Source organism: Larus michahellis, chromosome 6 (genome assembly GCF_964199755.1).
Source record: "Larus michahellis chromosome 6, bLarMic1.1, whole genome shotgun sequence".
Lineage (NCBI taxonomy): Eukaryota > Metazoa > Chordata > Aves > Charadriiformes > Laridae > Larus > Larus michahellis.
In genome coordinates this window covers 39,209,488-39,232,670 of record NC_133901.1, presented here as the reverse complement: position 1 = coordinate 39,232,670, position 23,183 = coordinate 39,209,488, and the positions used below count along the sequence as shown (strand labels likewise).

At 37.9% G+C, this 23,183-nt stretch overlaps 1 protein-coding gene across 2 annotated transcripts in view; it reads left to right on the top strand.

Annotated features, from left to right (window-relative positions):
• The window catches only part of REEP3 (receptor accessory protein 3), a 42,770-nt gene that overhangs the window by 5,788 nt on the left and 13,799 nt on the right, over positions 1–23,183 (top strand). For both annotated transcript variants that reach the window (XM_074590671.1, XM_074590672.1), the window contains exons 2-5: positions 15,244–15,316; positions 19,670–19,746; positions 20,284–20,404; positions 21,693–21,806. In XM_074590671.1, coding sequence (XP_074446772.1) covers positions 15,244–15,316; positions 19,670–19,746; positions 20,284–20,404; positions 21,693–21,806 — 385 coding nt within the window. The remainder of the gene's footprint in view (positions 1–15,243; positions 15,317–19,669; positions 19,747–20,283; positions 20,405–21,692; positions 21,807–23,183) is intronic.

Below are 23,183 nucleotides of genomic sequence, written 5' to 3'. Positions count from 1 at the left end.
TATGCATTGTAGATAAAGAAATACCAAGAACTGCATGGTCTGGCACAAAAGGATGTTTCTAATTAAAACAAACAACCTCCACTCTTGCATGTTCCACAAACCAATGTTTGCTTTCATGGAGCATATTTTAGGCTCTTGACCATTTCTGCAACCTAGATAAAATGGCTTGTCTTTCCCGACTATTTGGTATGTAGAGCCAACTCCTGATAAGCTCATGTAGGGCTGAGGAAGATCCCAAGCCAAATTCAGATATTAAAAAAAAAAAAGTTGCTTTGGCTCAATACTTTTAATGCTTGATAATAAAGTATTAAAAAGTACTATGTAAAAACATGTCTGGCAAAAGCCCCTGTTCTGGTGCTTGATGTGTAAAAAAGCTTTACCTAAGCTTTTTGATCCCTTTTATTCTGCTTTTGAAATTTTGGAATTTCAAAACCTGCGCTATTATGTGAAAGTATTTGGCTTTTAGAGAAGAAGGTATTACAGCTGAAAACAATATGGTCTCTCTGTCGTGAATCTTTCAAATTTTAAAGACCTGCCAAACTAGATTGTAACAATTTACTACTGGAGAAATGAGATGAGGTGTATGGCGTCTAGGTAGGAAAGATTATTGCAGGTTTTTTGCTGTCTAGTCTGACTTTAAACGTGACTGGCCTCAGTGGCACTGAATAACCAATCTGATGAGATGCTTTTGGACATAGGGGTAAATCAAACACCCCGGAGTGGCTGAGTCTGTATTGAGCTTTTTGTCAGCTATCACTGTTACTTTCCAGTTCACTATATCACTGACAAAATATTAGGGCGTTACTTCTGTTTCTGTTGTGTTTTATAGCTAGTCTGCAAGCATTGACATGGAAGTGGGTTTAACTAGATGAATGTTTTCCATGTGTTTATCATCTTTGAAATATTGCTCACGTACCCTGAAGACAGTTGGAACTTGCATTTGATCTTGAAAACTAAGTGCAATTTCTTTCAAAAGCCTTTAACCCAATGTTTAAATGCAAGAATTCACAAAGCAGAATTTTTCCTGAAGTGAGAAGTCTGACATAATGTTTTACTTTCTTCCGTTAATAAAGCTGTTGGAACTTGCAGTGCTTGAAGGAAAAAATCAGAAAACAGTTTGTGCTTATGCCTTCCTACTACTGTCTGGTTTTATTATTTCTTCCTCTCACCTTGTTTTGTAACTCATTGATCAAAACCATGGAAAGGAGAGTGAGGAAAATGGTCACTAGCTTTAGAGATATCTTAATTAGTTTTGATAGTATAGTAACATTACCTTAAACTCTGATGTTTAAAAATAAAAAGTTTTGGCTTTGTGCTCTTGCACGCTTTTGTCTGCTGATCTTTTTTCCCAGACTAGGACTTTGTTCTAGAGCACAGGCTTCACTTATGCCTAAAAGCATGTCTAGTTTTACTCAGTTGAAGTGTATTTGCTGTTGTACTGTTTTAGAAGCCAGAGAAGAAGCTGACCTATTCACATTTTTCAGCAGCGAACAGCTCAGAGTTTACTTGGAAGACAATATTATCCACCCTAAAATACATGTTTTAAATGACTGCTTTGGCAGTCACTAGTTTGCCATAGATGCAACGTAAGCATTTTTTTACTGTTCTGCATATAGAACTTTGGTAGGTTTTTTTTGAATAAAAGTTAACCTTGAATGCTTGAGTCAAAATGGAATTTGCGTTTGTATAAAGAGGATAACGTGAATCAGGCAAATTACCTTTCATTGGCATTTAGCAAATGACATTTCTGAAAAGGCATACTTATATTCTCTCTGTATTTTCTGGTTTCTTAGCCTGTTTATGTATTACCAATCAACCATATTTGTGTTAACAGAATTCTTCTCTCAAAAATGAACCTTTGGTTAATTAGCATAGCGTGCATTATCTGTTTTTAAGAACAAAAGCTACCTCTCAAACTACTTTATTAATGCATGAGTCTCTAAAGAAAAGCCAATAAGTGATTAGGGTTCAGAAGGGAGGAAATGAAGGTATCTTTTTAGCATGGTATTTTTGTCATTGAGGTTAAGTTACTAATACAACTACATGAATAAGTTTGGTAGAGATTCTTCATTTTATCAATTCTTGACTTGCTTTCTAACAGCATATTCACAAAGTTCTCTAAGTGGTGATTATAATTGAGGAAACACGTATACTTTGGAATGACAAGTCCAGATGTTATCCCAACAGTATCTGCCAAATACAAATTTCATAGAAGAAGCCTTTTCCTGTGTACAATGGGAAAGTTTGTTTTTTTGAATGTTCTAAGAGGCTTCAGGAATACTTTTCTGGGTCATAAGATTAACGGAATTGTCTGGAAATCAGGGACGTTAAGGCAAAAATTGAGATGTAAATACCTTCTCATGATCAAAAGCCAAAAAACCCCAGCTGTCTGGGGAAGAGAAGACAGGCTAATTTTTACTTCAGGAGTTGGTGTTGTGTGGTTGCACTTTGTTCTTTGCTCGAGCTCTTGTCTTTGTAGCATTTTCTTGGGAGAGGCAGGACCTTGAGGCTGGTCTGTGACAATATCTTTGGATTTCTAGGATGTGTAATGATTTAAGTAGGAGCTTTCTGGGCCTTTGGGTTATGAAGTTCACTTTTCTCTCTAAAATAGACAGCCAGATTAATATTCTACATAGTGTGGCCTGTAGCAGTGCTGGACACTCTTTAAAAAAAAAAAAAAAGCTGGATACATTGGAAAAAAAAAACAAACTAACCCATATGATGAATGTATGGTTACATGCAGTGTGGTTTGTTGTTCACTTACAAATGGTTCAAAAATAAAATGTGGTTTTCCTTGAAACAAGCAGAAGCAATTCTTAGTTGGGACCACTCCTATTTTAAATGTTAGTTTCCTACAGCCAGTTATTTTGATGTTGACAGTGCTCCAAAAATATTGAGAGAAGGTACTCTTAGAGCAGCAAGCAATGGGATGATTGTGGTTTTTAACTTGTGAGATTTACCAAAGTCTCTAGCAAACCAATGTAAGGTGAAAAAGCAAAGTTGACAAGGTAAGAATCCAAGTGGAAATCCCTTTTTTGTTAACTATATGGCATTTCAAGGTATTGGAGGGAATGAGTGTAGATTGTAAGTGGTGGCTGAGGTCAGGATGGGGAAACTCCAGTCCAGTGGCTAGCTTTAGAGCCACTTTCCAAAGCTGAAGAAAGCTTTAGATTACAAAAATGGTTGAGAATGAGCATGACTTTATAGTCTTGAGAATATAAACTGGTTTTCCTTTAATACTGAATAATATTAGAAGTACTAGATTACTGAACTTACATAGTTTGAGTGTTGGTGTGTCAAGTCACTTTTTCCTTATGCAGCTGCTGACACAATAGTGCTTGAACACTTTAATACAAAGAATTTCTCCCCATCTCGTGCACTTGAGACTTGGGTGTCTATATTGTGTAATTATTAATGGGCTTCCCATCATGAGTCCCATAGCTTGATTGAAGATACTATAACTTAGGGTAAATATTTCCAAGTTACGCTAACGAAGAAAAAGCTGGCCTTAGGTCCTTTCAGACAACCAAAAATTTCTTTCCTATCACTGAAAGAGATTACTGCCACTGAAAATACTGAGCTGTCTTGCTTTGAGACTTACATACAATAATGAGTGAGGCTACTTTAAATATTAGAGTTGCTGTAATGAGAATGTATTTTGGGGTTTTGGGTGTTTTGTTCTGGAGATGTGTTTATGTATTTTTGACAGCATTTGTTCTAGTTTGTTCCTATCAACTGCCAAACTTTTGTTGCTTAGTATTGCTGTTCTTCAATTATGCTATCTTACTGCTTCTGTTCCGATTTCGTGCTGGATAAAAGATCATCTTCATATGCAAATCTGATTCTTACCTGGTCATTTCACCAGGATTTGCGATCTTTTAGATCTTCAAGAACTGAAGCTTTAAGAATTATAAACACATTTTAAAATGTCCATGATTTGTCAATACTGAGATGATAGTATTTGCTTTATTCTTTTATGTTAGCTTTGGCTCTCTAAACATCCACCTATCTGTGCTTGTTTCAAAACTTACTGTGGCACAGAGCAGAGAAACTTTTGGAAAGGAGTAGCCAGTGACTTTACATGAGTTTGTTGAAGTTATTGTAATGAACAATTTTTCAGTGTAACAGATTAAAATGGAAGGTGTTTGCAAGGTCTCTCCTGGATTCTTCTACAGTATCCTTGATATGAAGGACTTCATATTCTTATACAGAAATTAAGACCTAATTAAAAAGTTGTAGGAGCTTCCAAAACTATTTTGAAGACACTAGATGCAAAGCTAAGAGTAGTAAGTAGGTAAATAAAAGGGCTGGTGACTTTTTTACTTTAATTTATCAAAGCTGAGAAACTAAGTATCAAATGCATACATTACTTTAAACCTCATGACAAAATTAAATACCTCATTCTCGAATTAGTAATATTCGTGTTAATCTTGTTCAGCACTTCATCTGCATTAGGTGCTCATCAGAAGTGTCCTAAATTGAAAGGATCACGTTGCTCGTGAGAACTGTATGTGTAGGTTGCAGAACCTCTGAAACTAGTAAGTATAAAGAACTTTTTCAAAAACAAGGAAGCTCACAAATGTGTTTCTCTGTCCATCACCATTATTATGTAAACTCTTCTAAAGCATAATCACCTAAAATAGTGTTTATGCTATGTGACAGTTTCTTTGAATGTCCAGGTAGGTAGTATCAGCTTTTATCTTTAACCTTAAAAATTAATTGTAGTCTTAATTGTGTTCCTGCTCAACTTCTCCATGGAGCAAGTTTATCCATGCATGTCTAAACAAAAATAGAAAATATCTGCTGAAAATTAGAGTTGCTTTGACTTTTTTAAAAGAAAAAAAACCACAAAACAACAAAACCCCCACAAATTAGCCAGTTGTTCTTTTCTGACATCTTTAATCCAGCTGTCAGTCCTTGCTGATCATTAAAAGAAAAGCACAGTTCAGTATGAGCACACGTTTTTCTTTGAACAAAGTCATGCCAGACTCTCTTAAGAGCTGTGTGAGAAGTTGATGCAGTCATTCCTAATTGTTGGCTAATTCTCAGTGTACAGTTGTGCTCCTGCCTGATGCCACAGTTGGCTACTGTGAGGCCACAAGGACTTTGCTTTCAGTGGTAAACAGTCATAGCAACAGGTGAAAGCAGGGACTATTGAAGGCAGATTTGAAGGAAGATAATTTATTTGATGTTTAAATAAGCATGAGCAGCTTTGGAAATTAATGCTTCTTCAGCAGGGCTGAAATTCTGCTATTGAGCTTGAGGTAGGAGCTAGGTGAAAGATTTAAGTTCTCTAATAAGGGTTGCTCTGTGTTGAAGGCTTTCAGTGGTTGCTCTTTATCACGTGGAAGTGTTATAGATGCATCCTATTTTAGTTCCTTGGCGTGGGTACTTGGAAATTATGAGCTCACCTGCTGACAGTCCACACACGTGGTGGAGTTTAGTAATTCTGTAAACAGGAAATAGTACAGGGATAGTTGGGGTGCTATTACAGTAGTGGTCAAACACAGACATTAAAATAAAGTGACGAATAGATAGGCATGCAGAGAAGTGACTAAGAGTTTTATAACAATTTCTATCCCTACTACGTTTTCTATTTTGCTCTTTAGTACTAGCTTTTTGGAATTTTCTGTGTAAGAAAGGCAGGTATTGTTTTTGCAATGGAGAAAAGCTGTTTCCATCAGAGGTGACATGATAAGGGCATGACTAGACAGAGGCTCCAGCAAAGGCTTGTGTAATGTACCAGATTAGTGTCTAGAAGGGTAGTCAAACATTTAACCAGGGCTAACGACACTGGGCAATTCACCAAAAAGGAAACAAATAAACTAGTCAGATAAGCCTCTAGGTGTAGCATAAAGAAAAGTAAACAGATGTGGACATCCGGGAAGGATTTTAGGCGCTCCGGACAGGCTATGAACCCTGGAGTACCTAACCAATGGGAAACAGGAGGGAAAATTCATCTGGAATTAGGAAATAAAAAGGTGTGTTTCAAGAACCAAAAGCGTGCCTACTTGTTAGGTTACCCATTCTTGCAAGAATGTTTAAATAAAATGTGCTTCGTATCGATCACTGCCTGAGCTGTTGTCATTGGATAAGGAGCGTTTCTCACATCTGTTCTACTGGGTTTGTTGGGCCTTTTGACTATGTTTTGAACAGGATTTGAGAGCTGTTGGGTGTGTGTTTTTTTTGGTTTTTTTAATGACATGGTGATGATATCTCCAGATTTATACCCTTTTGTTAAAATACGCCTAGCCTGTCCAGCAGCACAAGAAGTTGTTGGTTGGTCCTGGACACAAGTTTTGGACCCCATCTCCAGACATAGGCATACATTCTTCTAGTGAGATTGATATGCAATAGCTTCTCGCTGCGTACCTCTGCACTGAATGTGAACTATATGTGAACAGGGTGTGAGTTGTTTCACAAAGTTTGTGTACCAGTAAAGCCCTGTCAACTCTGAAAAGAAAGTGACTGGGAAAGCTGTGGTGTTAGAACACTGATGCAGCTTGTCCATGTGAAAGACATTCTCCAGGCTGACTCCTTAGAGACAATAGCCTGGATTTTACTTCGGGAATTCCTTTTTAGCAGTACCTTGTTCCAGACTGCCACAGGCCCCTGAGAGAGGGCTGCTATGACACACATGCAGTGGGTTTGTTGCTGGGAGAGTGGGACTTGAGGTACTAGTTTGGGGTGTATTGCTGGCTGACTGAACTGGCTTAATAGGCAGCAAGTTGGAAATTCAAGGTTAATTCTCTTTGAAGGAGGTAGCGTGTCTAATGTGTGTTCAGGGATCAAGATAATTAAGACTTCTCTCTGATATTTATTGTGTTATGTAGGGTTTTGTAGTAGCAAGTAGAACGAGTAACAGGTGTGAGAAACAAGTTCCAGTCCGAATGAAATAGGCTCAGGCAGAATCCTCTGTGAAGCACATTTTTATTTACGTTCCTGCAAGAGCGTGTGACCTAGCAAGTAGGCACCCTTTCAGTTCTTGAAACACACCTTTTTATTCCCTAATCCCGGCCGAATTTTTCCCTCCCCTGTTTCCCATTGGTTAGGTACTCCAGGGTTCACAGTCTGTCCGAGCTGCCTAAAATTCTTCCCGGATGTCCTGCCTCTGTTTATTTCTCTTTATGCTACACCTAAAGGGATTATCTGACTAGTTTATTTCTTTCCTTTTTGGTAAAAGACTGCTCAATGTCATTAGCCCTGGTTAAATGTTTGACTACCCTTCTAGACACTAATCCAGTAGGAATCAGTTTGTCCTTTTGTCTGTATGATAAGAGATGTTCTACGAGCCTTTGCTGGAGCCGCTTTGTCTTAGTCGTTCCCTTATCATGCCACCTCTGATGGAAGTGGCTTTTCTCCTCTGCAAAAGCAATACCTCCCTTTCTTACACAGCCAACCTATAGAAAATGCTACGAGTTTCTAGTGCTTTCAGTGCTTTTTGAGCATATGTAGGAAACAAAAGGAAATCTTTGGGAGGATGCATTTATAGGTGAATTTTGCTTAAGGTAATGACAGGGAAGGAAAATTTTTATTTTGGACTCTGCAGAGAATTTCTCTGCAGACAAAATGGGTTGAAGGTTTGAATGTTCTCTTGGCATCTAAATCTTGTTTTCTCTTGAGAGAAACCTGGTGACCCTATGCAAATAAGCGATCAATCTTACTGATGTATTTTGCCCGTAGGTACATCAGTACTTCTGCACAGATCCCAGTACAGAACATCCCTTACAAAAAACATTTTATTCTAATTTTTTTGGTGTGCTCATATTAGACTTCCTTTAAGGTTCAGGCAGGGCTGTTTATCACGTTGAGAGAACTTGAAGAGTATCTGGCAACAGGTTCCCTATTTGGGAGTAAGTCAATAAAGTGGTATTCCATTAGCATGAGTGGATAGGGTATGCCTAGTGAAGCTTTGCTTTGAAAGAAAGGCTTAATTGTTTCCTATCAGACTGCTTGCAATTACTATACTTGGGTCTTACTAAATAAATGTTGTTAATGTAAGAAATTCCCACTTTCTAGTGGAATTGGTGGGGAGGTCACTTTTCTGCTTAAAACTTTAAGGTGACTTTCAACTGCTTGAGCAATTGCATTACTTTTGCTTATGTTGTGCTTTGGAAGAATCTGGCAGTTGCTTTTGAGAATTCCAGCTTCCTAAGCTGGAAGATTAATAGCCTTTTTGCTCTGCTCGAGAACGTACTTTATCTGTCAGTGCTTCTGGGTATACTCTTTAACTGTTGAGACTTTTTTTTTGTATGGGTTTTGGTGATATTCTCTGTATAAGAATGCTGTGAAGATTTTTAACAGATCTGTTTCTGATCGCATTCCTGCCTTTTCGTAACTGTAATCTGCTAAAGGAGTTGCTGAGTTTAATGCTTGCTACTGTTAGCAGATATGTTCTTTTAATAGGATTTGTGTGATTTCCACTGCTCCTTGCACAAGGCAGGGGGTGAAAGAAAAAGTAGAAAACAGTTTGGTTTGAGGTTGAGGAGCTTATCCTAATGCTCCCCCGTCCATGTAACAGACCAGCATTTTGGTCTAAGTGTATTCTTTATAATTACTCGAATCCATAGTCTTTTAATGTAGATTGTTATGGTTAGTGTTGTATATCTGAATGCTGTCCTGTAGCAAAATGAAACTAAATTCTTTCAGGTGCTGGAGAGAGACTTTAGCGTAGTCCCTTTCAAAAACACTCAGGACAAAAATGCCAGGGTGAGCTTTTGTTAGTCTGGACAGTAAAAACCTAGGAGATAGCTGGCTTAGTCTAGAACTTACTACCCAATTGTAACCCTCAGGGGGTGTTGGCGGGCATGACTGAGAGTCTTACTTTTTCCATTTAATTGCAGATTTTTTTTTTTCCTCCTGAATAGAATTCTTACAGATATTCCTTATGCCTTATTGTGAGCTTGAGGGTACCACACAGAGATGCATGGCAGCTACAACTTAGTGCATAACTGATTAGACTTACTGCTTTATAGCCAAAATAAAAATAAATCCATACTGCTTATCTTTTATGGGAGTGGCTTACAAGTATGAGTAGCATACAGTCTAAGCAAAAACGTTTGTTTTTCCTGTGTGTGCTGATTGAAACCTCAGTGAATGGATTGTTAAGGAGTATGGCCATATATCTTCCTTTTTAAAGCCAAGAACAGCCATCCAAAGACTCAAGCATTGTTCTTCAGACTAGATCTCAATCTGCTATTTAGTTTCCATTAGCAAACTTCCCTTTCAAGAGAAATCTTGCTCAACCATAGCATGGAATAGTAATTATAGTTCATATAGAAGCAAAGCAGTACTAACAACATCAGACCTAGTTTCTGCGTAGATCCAGCAGTACAGTTAAGGATTTCATACCACGCCCAGAGCTGGGAGTCATTTATATTACTGCAGGTATTTCCATGGTGTCTGACCAGCTCTTAGAAAAGCTTGTGTGTGTATGTGACAGGAATGGGAGATGCTCCTATCGTAACTTTCAGGTAAAGACTAGTATTGGGAAGAGGAACTGGGCATGGTTAGCAATTATGAAATATATCAGGTATTTATATTCGCTTCCGTGGTTTTGTGGAGCTGGGGAAGGTTCTTTTATTCTCCAGCCTGCCAAATGCTGTCAAGTGATCCTTCAGGATGTAGGTGCATGTTTCCCCTGTAGATGCACGCATTACCAAGTGCCTGGCTCTGGTTCTGTCTGTGCCAAGATCCTTAGTCTGTCAGTGGGTGGACAAATCGGTGTCATCTCTGTTATCAAACTTCTTAAGGGAGCTTAGCAAGTGGCATTGTCTCCAAAGTATCTCATACTGAACGAGTTTCCTGAATGGCTTTTACTATAAGGGAACGCTTGTGGCCCTTGTTTTTCTGCATTTCAGGGAAACAAAAGAATAAAGTGCCAAACGCTATTCCTTGCTTTGGGCAATTCTTTCACAACGTGAACAGACCGAAGTCTTAAATGCACTGTTAGTTTAATGGCTTTAGTGTTTTGGGAGTTTGGGTACAAGTAGTCTTATTGAGTGACTTGGTGGCTTTCATTTGTATTTTTTTTCATTTTATTTTTTAAAACATTACCTTTATAGTTGTTTACTATCCAGGTTAAATATGCTCAGTGCCAGGGCAGTGTGTGTACAGGTGACTGATTTTTTAGTAATCAGTCAAATGCAAACTCAGTTGCTTTGCTTCAGAAATGAATTTTTCAAATAGTTGTGTACTTTAAAGCTATTTAAACTGGAAGGCTAGATTATGTGATAATACAGACAGTAGGTTATGTTTGTTTTTGTACAGCTATATGGATACACAAATACATTATTCCAATTTCAAGGCTTTTTTATACCCTTTTTTCTTTGTCTTTTGATCTTAATCCCCTGGCATATTTGAGAAACATCTCTCTTTAAATGAGAAAATATCTGTAGAGGAAGTGGCTGTACCAAAAAAGGAATGCTACATTAGTTGCTGAGTACAGCTGAAAAGCTGAAATAGCTAGGCGTACAACTAGCAGTAAAATCACATTGGTAAGCAGGATTATCCATATATATACTAGTAAAATAAAGTAAATGACATGACATCACACTCGGCTGAAATCTGTTCCCATCTGCAGAAACTGGCTTTGTTTTTGCCTGCTACATTAGTGCAGTGTGCTGATACCAAGTGTGAAATACAAACTGCACTTTTAAAAATAACACTTAAACTTTTAAATTTGCAAAGCCTTGGAATAATTGGGCACATCCGTGAAGTAAATGTGTTGCATAGTTACTATAGAAATACCAGAGGAAGGGTGCACTTATGTATAGCAGTACATGTTGCTAAGATTTTTAGGGGTATTGATGCAAACAGGAAAACTATTAGAAAATGCTCGGCTGTTGTAGCTATCTATGTCAATAATACTGATTGTGCCCAGGCTCCCTGCTGTTCCTGTTCTATGTGTTTCTGCTTCAGTCAGCTGCAGCAATCTCTCTTTTTTGCCTGTATACTAATCTGTCATGTATAGATGGAGGGTAAAAGTGAATTTGCTGACCTTCAACTACACTCACTGGAGACAAGTTGGCATTTCTATTGTTAAATTGCCTGGTAGCTTTCTCTAAGATTAGATGACTTTGCCCATGTGAAGGAGGTTGTGATGCTAGAATTGGCAGCAGCATCGTGCCACACTTAAAATGTCAGCTCTGGCTGTGAGGAGATAAAAACTTCACAGTACTAGTTCCTATTATTACTGGCTAAATGTGCTGATGTTTTTCATTCTTGATCCCCTCTGCACACTTTTTGGGGGCAAGTGGCAGTTTTTCTAACACTTCCATGTTACAACAGTATTGAACACTAATAAGTAATAATATATTGGGTTGTAAAGTTTCTTATTCTTTGGTTTTAAAAGTGAGTTCTACAAGAATTCTTTAGAAGAAAAAGTGAGTACTAAAAGTGATTTTTCTGACTCTTGACCAGTATTGAGTAATGTAAAGATTTGCTAGATGGAGAAAACTAGCTACCTTTATTGTGTTTGTCCCATGCTGGTGTTCTTGTTTAACTCGAGGTCATCTTTAGCTTAGCTTTATCATCTTCTTATTGTTACTGTAATAAGCTTTCTGCTTGAAGATCAATTATTTCTGAAGCAGTGCTCTCAAAAAATTCTGTTCCCGTTCTTACTTTTACCAGATTTCAGAGGATGACACCTTCAGAGCCTAAATTGCTGTTTAAATTTAAAAATATGACTTTTTTTTTTTAATTAGAAGTGGTGCTACTTGATGGTAAAGTGGGTGGAAAAGTATATACCAAAAATCTGTTAAGTGAAAGATTCAAACTGTTTCTCTTTCATATGCGTCATAGCAAGAAACCTACATGTGCAGGCTACTAGTAGCCATTTAAATAACTTTGGACTATTTTTTTGGAATTTGGGTAAGGTGTATTGATGAACAGTAACTGCTGGCATATAATTATACAGCTGTCTAACAGTTGGTAGCACTTATGATGTTCAGGAACCTCTTTTGTGTCTTTTCTTTGAACAAAGAAATTCCTGCCCTTATAAAGTCTGTGTTACATCATAAAGGATTAATGAGACTTTCCTTATCTCTGATACTTAATGGTCATAATTTCAGAAGAACAAGGAAAAGTGGGAGCCATTAGAGCTGGTAGGTTACTGAACAGGGTATTCCACAGGGACAAAAAATAAGAGGAAGAGCTGTTGTCTACAGAAATTCATCAAAATGAAGGGTGTTTGGTCTCATAGTCCTTCTGTTTCCAGATCCCCTGTTATTTGGGTGAAGTGAGGTTTTTAACTTCTGTTGTCAGGCTTTTCTCCTAGTTGTGAATAAACTTCAGGGTTTTTTTGGATGTTGCTTTTCTTGGTTTTAGGCTGAAAGGTCTTTGCATTGTAGTAGAGCTGTATTTGGATAGGCTTCTCCAGATTAGTATGCTGAACTGGAATTCAAGTAGTCTGGATTTTTTCAAAAGGCATTTCAACATCTGAAACATGTAGGTAAGCTCTGCTGCCATGGAGTAGCAGCTTAGCCTGCCCATATTAAAGAGCTTCAGGATCCATCTTCTGTTAACTCTAGTTTAGCATGAATTGTGAAATTCTGACCATACAGATTTTAAACTGCTGCTGTGGTACATCAGTTATACTCTTTCATATCAATATTATTTTAAGTGATCTGCAATGCACCATCCCTTCCCACTACAGAGGAATCTGATCTCATGGAGACCTGCTTGAAGTGTCCTTTAGCTCCTCTGCTGCTATCGGCTGCTAACAACTCTGTTTATTGGTAAAGGCCCAATGCACGTAAAGATTGCAGAAGTGCTGCAGAAGTTTTGTTCAGATCTAGTCTTGTGTTGTGGAAGTGAATGCATCCTAAAAAAGAGCTACACATGATTAACTAGCTTTGACTCTTAATTATAATCAGGTAGTAATTCTATTTATTGTCCTAAAGTCAATTAAAACCAAATATTTTTCTTAGCCTTCTTTGTTCTTTAAAGGTAAGAAAATACCTGGTTCAGTGTTTGAGGATTTTAAAGTTGAGTTTTATAATTTTTAAATTAAATTATGAGGAAAATATCAGGAAAATATATACATATTACAGTTTCAGTAGAGGATGGGGATGTTGATGTGAGATTTATACATTTGACTGTCTGGCTTTGGGCTTCTTAGTCCAAGAAAGATGTTAATTTATTTGAGAAAATTCACTGGAGGTCACCAAGGTAGTCACAGCAAATGACCTATGAGGACAGTCTGAATGAACTGGGCTTGTTCAGCCAGAAAAGAGAAAGCTTTGGGGGACTTATTAGCAATCTTCCGTGACTCTTTGGAGGTTAGGCTCACTCTCTTGCTGTGCTACTCAACCAAGAAAGACAAGGGCTATAAACTCCTGGTTCTGACAGGATGTAACTAAAACTTTGCACTAGGAGGCTCATTAAGCATTGGAACAGGTTGCCCAGAGAGGATGTGAAGTCTCTCTTTGGAAGTCTCCAAGACTTGACTGGCTGAAGCCTGAAGTAGCCTGGTTCGACTCTGATGTCGACCTCGGTTTGAGCAGGAGATTGGACTCGATGACTTCACAGGGCCCTTTCAAACATGAAGGGTTCTGCAGTTATGCTTCCATAATTTTATTCTCCCCATCACTTGCGGCATTTATAGTTTAACATCTGCCAGTATCCCCCTGCCCCTGCAACAGGCTTTCTTCCACAGGTAACCTTGTGTTTGTCTTGCACTAAGGGTGGAGAAACCCTCTCTATGGTATCTGTGATGCTGAGGAAAGTGTCTCACCTTTGCTGTTAACAATTCCATATTTTTTTTCCCCCACTTAAGTACTATATATGTAAACTGTTGCAAATGGCTTCAGTACTCTAAATTGTCTTCCTACTAGGCAGAAGACTTCTGCCTACGTATCAGAGTGGTGCTTGGAAGATGGTGGATATCAAACTGATTGAATTCAAACTTGCATTGATGTCTTGTATACTAGGAAAGTTCTTAGTGGTAGTCTTTGCAAATAACAACTTATAGAAGATGAAGACTCTTGGAGTAGTTGCTTAAAAAAAAGTAAATTGGCCTACAAGTTCTTAGAATTCTCTCCTGGGTCTAACAGTAAAGCTTGGTAGCATCATACAGTCTTCTGCAGTGGCTCTGTGTAGGTAGAACCGCTTATTTAAATATACCTGACACAACTATAAAGCTTTAGATTTTAGTTGATTACTTAGTTTGGTAAGTTTCAACCATTTGGGTTGAAATCTTACATGCCAGATCTGTCCTAGGTGGACTCATTAAAAAAAACACGTGCTGCATCTTTTTTCACCTAACTGTGAGAAGTTAAATTACTTAAGAGTTCTGAACTTTCACATAAGATCTCTGGATATCCCTGCAAGTGTAAATTTCTCCCGCATAACCATCCTGAGCAAGTTGTAAGTGATGCTGCAGAGATGTAGCCAGACTTTGCTGTAATTGCTGCTTTAGGCCAGCTGTAACGAAGGGCAGGCAATTCCTTGACTTTACAAAGTATAACAAGCTGGTGAAATAGAAGTATGGAGCTCTTGAATTTGTCGAGGAGATGGCAACTACTGCTGTTCAGTTTCTCATAAAGAACTGTTCCACTAGTCTGTGGCCAAGACTCGTACTAGAAAATACTGTGTTGTAACAAAGTTGTGTTAGAGCAGATCTTTTTTCTGATCCTGCACTCAGCGTGGATTGCTTGGCACCCTCTCGCCCTGCTCTGCACCTTACGTTTGAGGAATTTTAGCAGGAATCATCTGTCTGAGCAAAACTGTATTAATTCCCACTTGCCTCCATTTCCCTGTGTTGCTGTTGCAGAGTTGTAGCAAAAGGAGCTGAAATTATGTGACTCTTGTTGTCTTAAAATTGCTTTTGAAGAATCTTCTGGTAATCTGATAAAAGTAGATGGGTTATGATCATCTACCGATTGTTGTTAGAGGCTCTTAAAGCGTGACAGCCCTGGCAATGCGGAAACAGTCTTTGGGCACAGGACTGGTTTTGCTTGTAGCTGAACCAGAGGAGCTACTAGATTTGCGTTATCTATTAGAGACAGTCTTACGCAACTGTTTGTTTGTCTTCAGAGCATACAGCCTTTTCTGTTCATGTTGCTCTATTTTTGAGTACGGCTAAACTTCCTCCAAGCAGCCTATAACATTGTGATTTATTTTTTTCAAGCTAGAGAATGAGATTTTATTTTTAAGTTGGTTGCATTGCTCTAATGATGTATTGTCACTGTTTTCTCATGTACAGTATAACAGGTTCTGAAAACTCTTTTTATTTTCCCATAGGCTGGTGTTTGGGATGTTGTATCCTGCATATTACTCATACAAAGCTGTGAAGACAAAAAATGTGAAGGAATATGTAAGTCGCATTCCTTTTAATTGCTTAATTAAATCCCTCTCCTGACATACAACTGTGACTTTTTTCATTGTGCAGTACAATAAGTCATATGAAAGCTTGATTCCACTATCTTAATACTAAATACAACAGCTGTGTGAATCTAGTGCTAATCCTGTGATTTTGTTTGGAGAGCAAAAGTTAAGGTTTCTCAGACTTTTCGTAGACTTTGCTGAAATGTGTCCAGCACACTATGCTGTATACAAATATTTTTAGGAGGATTTTTAAACATAAACCTTCAAGTGTTGACTGCATTTCAGTGAAGTGCCCAAAATAATGCACTTTTGTGCAGGGGGGGCAGAAAAAAGGTTTCCTAATTCTGTCAGCACCTGTAGTACAAGCAATGACAAATTGATTCTCAGTGACCACTTGAGCAGTAGCAGCAGTTTAATTGTTGTATGGAGCTCAACAGGGGTTCAAAATCTACCTGAGAAAGGGGTAGCTCTGCTTAATCTGTTGTTCCTCAAAGTGGAGAAAAATGTAACCAGGGGAGGAAAAGATTTGGTTAAGGTGATGTGGTGGAAAGAGGCAGAACAGATAGAAGAGTAAAGATGGAGGAAAACACAATTACTGTAGCTGCTGCATTTTAGAATTAATCTGTTAAATTATTTACTCTTCAGTGTGAGCAATGATGATTACCACAAGAATGTTACCCAGTTGCAGTCACAAGGAGCTTTGGTCATTGGGTTACTTCCGTGTTTCAAGAGGCAGCGTAACTTGATTTCAGCAACTAACCTATATTCTCTCCTGAACCTTGTTCTTAACCTGGCTGCCTGACTCAGGATGGAGTCAGTGCCATCTGTACTTTAACTTGGCAGCCGTAGCTGTGACCTAATGCTGCTGTCTGTATGTGTGGTGTCTCTGCTTTGTACTTGGTTGTAGTAGTAGAATGCAGTAGCTGTTGTTCCTCCCCTTGTATGTCTTGTGTTTAGTTTGATCACTCTATCAAGGCTCCAAAGTGGACATCATATTTATACTTCTGGTTTCTGTGCGGAAGCTGATTAGAGCTTATTTGTGCACATAGAGCTAGTGCCTGCCAGAGCTAAGCTTCTTGGAGGAAAAAAATCATCAAAAAAAGGAGAATTTCCTCTGTCTCATGCTTACTTTACCCTCTCAGGAAAGTGTATAATGCAAAGAATTTATAATCCGCTTTCCCTCCCTGCTCCCTCAAAAGGGATACACAGGCTAAGTAGAGGGTAGCAGTTTCAAACTCTAATACAAAAAAATCACTTTAAGAGGTTACTATTGCCTCTTGCAATATGTTTTCTAGAAAAAGAAGAGTAATGTTTGTACAATGCTGAGATTCTGACTCTTATCTCAATTGTCCAGTTAGCTATGACTTAACCTGTCTTTCTTGGGCATCCTTTTTTAGAGATGCCTGTCATTTACACAAGACATTTAGTAGGGCCTGGAACCATATTTTTCCAACTGTGTATTTTCATTTTGTGTGAAAATGCTGCTTTTCAGTCACCTTTCACTGCCTTTGAGCAGTCCCTGAACTTGTAGTTGGATACAAAATGTTCATGGGGTTGAAATGAACGAGACCCATCACAGTGACTTTTTCATGGGCAGGGAATGACATTGATTCATCAGTGAATTACCACTCCATTGCTGGTTGGGTTGAGTGTCCAGATAGATCTTAGAGACAATCCGTGGCTGGGTCATCTTCTTCCATAGGGAGGGTGTAGGTTTAACTGCGGCCTTCCAGATGGCACAGCTCTGCTGCCAGTCATGTTATGGCCCAAGTGCAACTTCCTTTCCAGGGCTCAGGAGCCATCTGTGTTTGTTTGCTGGATTGCAAGAGCTTTATAACAGTGAAATTTTTAACTTAGCCACTGCTTCCACCAATAAAAAAAACAAAGTACAGACATACTGACTTGCTGTGTGGGTCATGATGCAGCAAATTGTTCAAAGATTATTTCTGGGAAAAAAAAATGTTGCTGCTGGTTTTGGTGGTTTAAGACACTTATGGACTTTAGTTATAGAAATTAGGATCTGTGCCTTTGAGGAGATTTATTTCTTCTTGTAATTACTCTCATTTAATGGAGTTGACTAAGACCTTTGAGGAGGTTTTTCTCACTGTTACACCAAAGTGCTTGTGATAAGCATCTGAAACATAGTTTAGAAGTCTGAATGACCAGTCTTCTCAAATCCTGGCTTCAAAATCCTGACTTGAAAGGATGTGTTTCAGCCAAAGCCGACAAAGATGAGCTTAACGCTTGTAGGAAAAAAAAAAAACTCGACAAAACAAATCTGTAATCACCCTTTTAACATAAAAAGGAAAACTCAATCAAAGCTTCTCTAACTTCATCTTTAAGAGTTAAGTAGGTGATAGTCTTCTGTGCAGTGTCAAATATGACCTTCTGTTTTTCCTGGATATATTTTTTTTTCTGGTATGAAAACCACTGTAAGTCACTCGGGTTCATTTGTCCAGGATACTTTGGTAGCTAATGCATTAGTTGTACTAGAATATGATTTGACTTGTGTTTTTGAGGATCTTTGCCCAGACTTCAGCAGGACTCCTGGCAGATCTCATGTGCTCTTCTGCAGAGTGTTTCTTACCGTCCTAGCAGCCCAAGAGAAACTCCACTTTTACTGATTGGAGAAATAGATGTTGACTAAAGAGTGAATAGCTCGGATAAAATATATTGGAAAGAAATTCAGTCTTGCATAGCGTCTTAAAAATTGCATTGCGTCATGCTTAGGTTGATGGGGCAAGGGTGGATGTTAACTTTATTTTTATTCAGGTGATGACTCTGGTTCATGGAAGGGTCACCAGCCTGAATGTCACATGGCTTGTCAGAGATGACTTCAGCTGTTGTGTAGGTTTGTCTTAGCTTATTCAAGCCTGAAATATCTAAATCCTCTGAGAGATTGAAGTGAAGAATGTCATCACATGACTGAGTTTCTTTTCAAAGTGAAATGCAGAAAAGCATTTAAGATAAATGGGTCTCAAGTTGTGACAGAGGAAGTGGTTTTAAAGCATAATGCACAGCTATGAAATAGGCCACAGTGTAGCATTAGGTTTTGAGTTGTTACTCAAATTGGTTGTAGTATTTATTTATAATAAATAAATTACTTATTTAAGTCCAATTCAAAAAAGGATTGCTTTAAAAGTGAAGACTAAATCTGAGGCATGTCCTCTGTGGGAACGTATATATATTCCTCCATTTGAAAGAGGGTACCATGAATTTAGGACTTGAACTAATGTCTAACAAATGTGGTATTTAATGCTTTGTGGGTATACCAGAAGAGTTAGTAGTCTATATATTGCAAGTTAAGTGAGGTTCCTGCATCTGGTTGCAGGTGATGCTTTTCTTCTCTTTTCTTTTTTTTCAACTGTTTTGGTTTTTTCTAGCAATGATAGTGTTGGAATTTAAAGAACCTGTGGGTGTTCAGTATGTATAACCAGTGGTGGTTTGCACTGACCTATTTTGGAAATGTCAGTGGCCAAATACAATGTATTTTAGAGAAGACAAACACCTGCAACTAATTTTATATTATTTATTTTGAAAGATGTAATCAGTTTAGACAACCAAATCTTAACAGGTGTTCAAGGTAAACTATTAGAAAACAGAACTAAAACTTGTACTTTAAGAGCATTGTCTGATTTCAAAACAATGATGTATAGTGTAAATCTTAAAAGAAAAAAAAGTGTATAGATATAATGCCCTGAAATATGAAGATGCTTACACGTGAGCTCTTTTATTAACAGGAACCTTGTGTTTCTTGGCAGTGAATAGAATTATATTTCTATGAAAATGCTTTTTTCCTGCCCTGCCCCAGTGTTAATACTAACACATATGTAGAACACATGTAGAACTCTTAACTGCAAAGTATAGCTGAATAATGTATATTGTGAAATGAAAGCACAGGCTACCTGACTTACTAATGCTGACTGTTGTGTGTGTGTGTTACAAACATATGGATGAGTGTAGAAGAGTGAAATATCCTTTAGTGCTACAGTGGGTATTGCATTTCATACTTATGATGATCTACTGACTTTTTGCAGTGTCTTTTTTCTTATCACTAAAGCTTTCTAGAGGCAGAATCAAATCTGTGAAGCCAGCTGAGGTGAGGTTGTGACTGTGGTCACCCAGCCATTTCACTTAGCTTGTTGCAGCTGCCACCAGTTCGATTTATTAACGGAAAACCCTTAGGACCTTCATGTAATTTAGCTTGAAACCCAGTTGATGCAGATTGAGATAATTGTTGAATGTCTTGATTTGACAGCTCTGAACTGACTGTACAGTGTCTGGTGTATTCTGTGAAAGATGAAATCACAATTCTTACTGAAGATGATGTTTTAATTTTCAGGTTCGCTGGATGATGTATTGGATTGTGTTTGCTCTTTATACAGTTACTGAAACAATAACTGACCTAACAGTCTCTTGGTAAGAAGCTCTTTTTAAGAACTCTGGATGAAACTTGTATGTGTTTCTGATGTTCGATTTATAATTATTTAAATTGTTTAAAGAAGTTGTGCTTGTTGCTGGCCCTTTTTTTTTTCAGGAAAAGATCTCCATGTATGTGAAGAATAACATCTGTTTTCAGGCTTGCCATACACTGGCACTCGAATTAGGGACTATAAAGCTTCCACTTTTGCTGTAGCAACTGAATAGGAGAATGGAACTCTTAAAAGATCCTGTAGGAAGGACTATAGTTTCTCTGTGCAGGAATGTATAATGCAAAGCAAGTATATTGTTTCTCTTTCTTAAATGACACTACGGTAATTTTTAATTAATTAAAAAAATCCAATCCATAGGTCTATAATTTGTTTAATTTTTGTGTAATATAACTTCTTGTATATGAAGAATCCTATATGCTAATATGTAATTGTGTTTTTTGAAGAGATCTCTTCATGATGATTAATTACTGTGCATTTTCTTATTGCAGTTGTTGATATCATGCAATCTTTAACTTGTCTGTAGGTTCCCACTGTACTATGAACTGAAGATAGCTTTTGTTATTTGGCTCCTTTCCCCATACACTAGAGGGGCGAGTTTAATCTACAGAAAATTTCTCCACCCGCTTCTTTCTTCTAAAGAACGGGTAAGAAATAACTTCTCATATTTTTAATGCCTAATATGGAAATACTGTATGCTGAAATACTAACTGTTGCTAGATACACAATAAAAGCAGATCAGTGTGTTACTGGTTTGCCAGGCAGCATGAACTTGGACTAGCAGAGGCAAGTGTGTATGACTGCGCATATATATGCTTCTGTTTAACTTGCACAAGCAGACAATGTACTCTTTTCTCTTGACATGATATAGCTTGGTGTTCTCTAATCTACTTAGTGCACTTTGGGGAGCCCAGTTAAGTGGAAGTGATGCAGTTTGACTTTCTACTGGAAGAACACGTGCAGTACTCCCTTTGCAGAAGCATGAATGCAGTTTTGGCAACAGCTTTTCATGTTCCATTTTTTCCTAACGTGACCTAGTAATAAAAGTTCTGAGGATGAATGACATCAACTTCTCTGGTGTGTAAACTGACAGGATAAGAGGAGAGACATCCTTCTGAGGTTTAAGAGAAGACCAGGCTGCAGCAGAAAATACACAAACAGAAAATAGCTAAAGGATATTTTGCTTTAGCCAAAGTATGACAGGGCCACAGATCTGCTTAGCTCTCTTCCAATATTCTGTTTGGATGTGTGGAAAGAGCCGTTAGCAAACGTGTGAAGACTATCACTGAAAAACCTCACAGTATGGAAAATAGCATTCATAAAGGTCAGTGCTGACATGATTGCCACTGATATGAACAGTAAGGTCATCCTGACCTTCTGAAAGTTGAACTATAAACAGTTTGCAACTTCATAAGCCAAAGGGATTTCTCCCCGTAGTCTGCTAGCTGTTGTGAACTACCTTGAAGCCTTTATCTCCAACTCCAGACATTTACCACAGCTCGGGATAAATGTCATGACTGTATTGTCCTTGGTACTTACCTATGTCAAAGCTCTGTCTTTGGAAGTTCTTTGTGAGATGATTCTACCTTCTTAAGGAACTCTCTGATTTCATCTTAAGCGTGTTATTTCTTGAACAACTTTTGTCTGACAAGTTAAGCTTACTCCCTGTAAGGAACTTGGTATGTAGCTGCAATGTTTCTGAGCTGGACAAAAGTGATGTATTTTATCTTCTTGTTTGACCAGACATAATCCTTTTCTAAAAGAGAGAGTATAAGTGAATGAAACATCAGTATACAAAGGCAAGTGTAACTGTCCCATTAAATGTTTTCTTGAAGATTTCTTCTGCCTTCCTTTATTGATGGAAAAATAATACTGTGGGGTAACATGACTCTCTTATGTACAGCCCTCTAAAACTTAAGTATGCTTTGCTTTTAGGAGATTGATGAGTACATCGTACAAGCCAAAGAAAGAGGCTATGAGACCATGGTGAATTTTGGAAGGCAAGGGTTGAATTTGGCAGCAACTGCTGCAGTGACAGCAGCTGTAAAGGTAACTTTCTGCTTGCACTAAGTGTTTTTGTCCTTCGTATAGAATGGTGTAATAGTACTGAGGATTTGCCATTCCTAAACAAAAAGATTAATTCCGCAAATGCATGGGTTGCAGCCCTCTACTCCTCCTTATACTATGTTTGTTTAAGATGGTGTGTAGTTATTTCTTGGATGATGGGGATCAGTTTACAGTAATTCAAAAGACACACTGTGCAGTTTTCTATGCAGGCTTTTGGTAAAGATGACCATTGTTTCTTTTCTGTCTCTGTTTTGCTTTCTTGTTGGTAAACAAACTATTTAAAGGATTTCTGGCTTTTCTGCTGTTTTTCTCCAATCAACTTGAGGTAACTCCACATATGAAGTAAGGCATGAAAGATTACTACCACAGATAAAAGTTATTTTGACACAATTAACTTGTTTGCAACTTGTTGATTGAATTATTAAATTAATACACTAAGCATAAGCTTGCATATCGCTGTTTAGCATACTCTTGCTTTGTCATGTAAGTTCCATTAAATCATGAAGTAACCTGTAGTTGTTCCCAAATTGTCTGGAGGGGGGAGAACACCTGTTGTTCATTTCAGTGGCCAGTCCAGCCCAAACCACAACACTTGCCTACAAAACTCATGACCTTCAGTTGAATTTCAGAGGGTTCTAGGTTTAGGAAAACAAAATACAAGCTTATAAGTAAGATTCTAAGCAACTTTTGGCCCACCAGGATTCTGTGGAATCCTATTAGTGGGATCAGTTTTGATGGGAAAGAGACACATTTTCATCACTCTCTCTTGGTTTTTTTTTTTTTTTGAAGGAGCAGCCATGCTTATTCTGACATACTGGATTTCAAATTAGGAGTAGAAAATGTGGGAGGGTTACTTCAGGCAATGTGTATCCTACCTAATAGTCATTTAAACCAAAACACACACGCGCACGCACACACACACGAAAGGTGTGTATGTCCTAGTTAAATGATAGTTTTAAGGTGATCAGGATTAACTTCCTGGGAATAAATGAAACTGCTTTGTTCATAGTAACAGGACTGAAAACCTGAACACTGTTAGTAGATAACGGAAAGCAATGTAGAGACCCCTGTCTGTCAAAGTTAAGTAGATACAGCTAGCGTTTAACTTGAATTTCTGTGCTTGTATGTGAACTTCTTTATAAATCAAACACACTTTGAAAAACTACATTTTCAAATGCTATCTCAAAAAGGTTTGGAAAAATAGTTATGCATCTCTTGTGTGTTCATTTTCTCTCATTTTAAAGATATATGCAGGTGGTAGTAAAAAAAAAAAAAAACACAACAAAACTTTTTGTTTTAAAATATGAACATAATAAGCCTAAAATACTGAGAATGTGATTCAGTTTGATCACTGGTTCC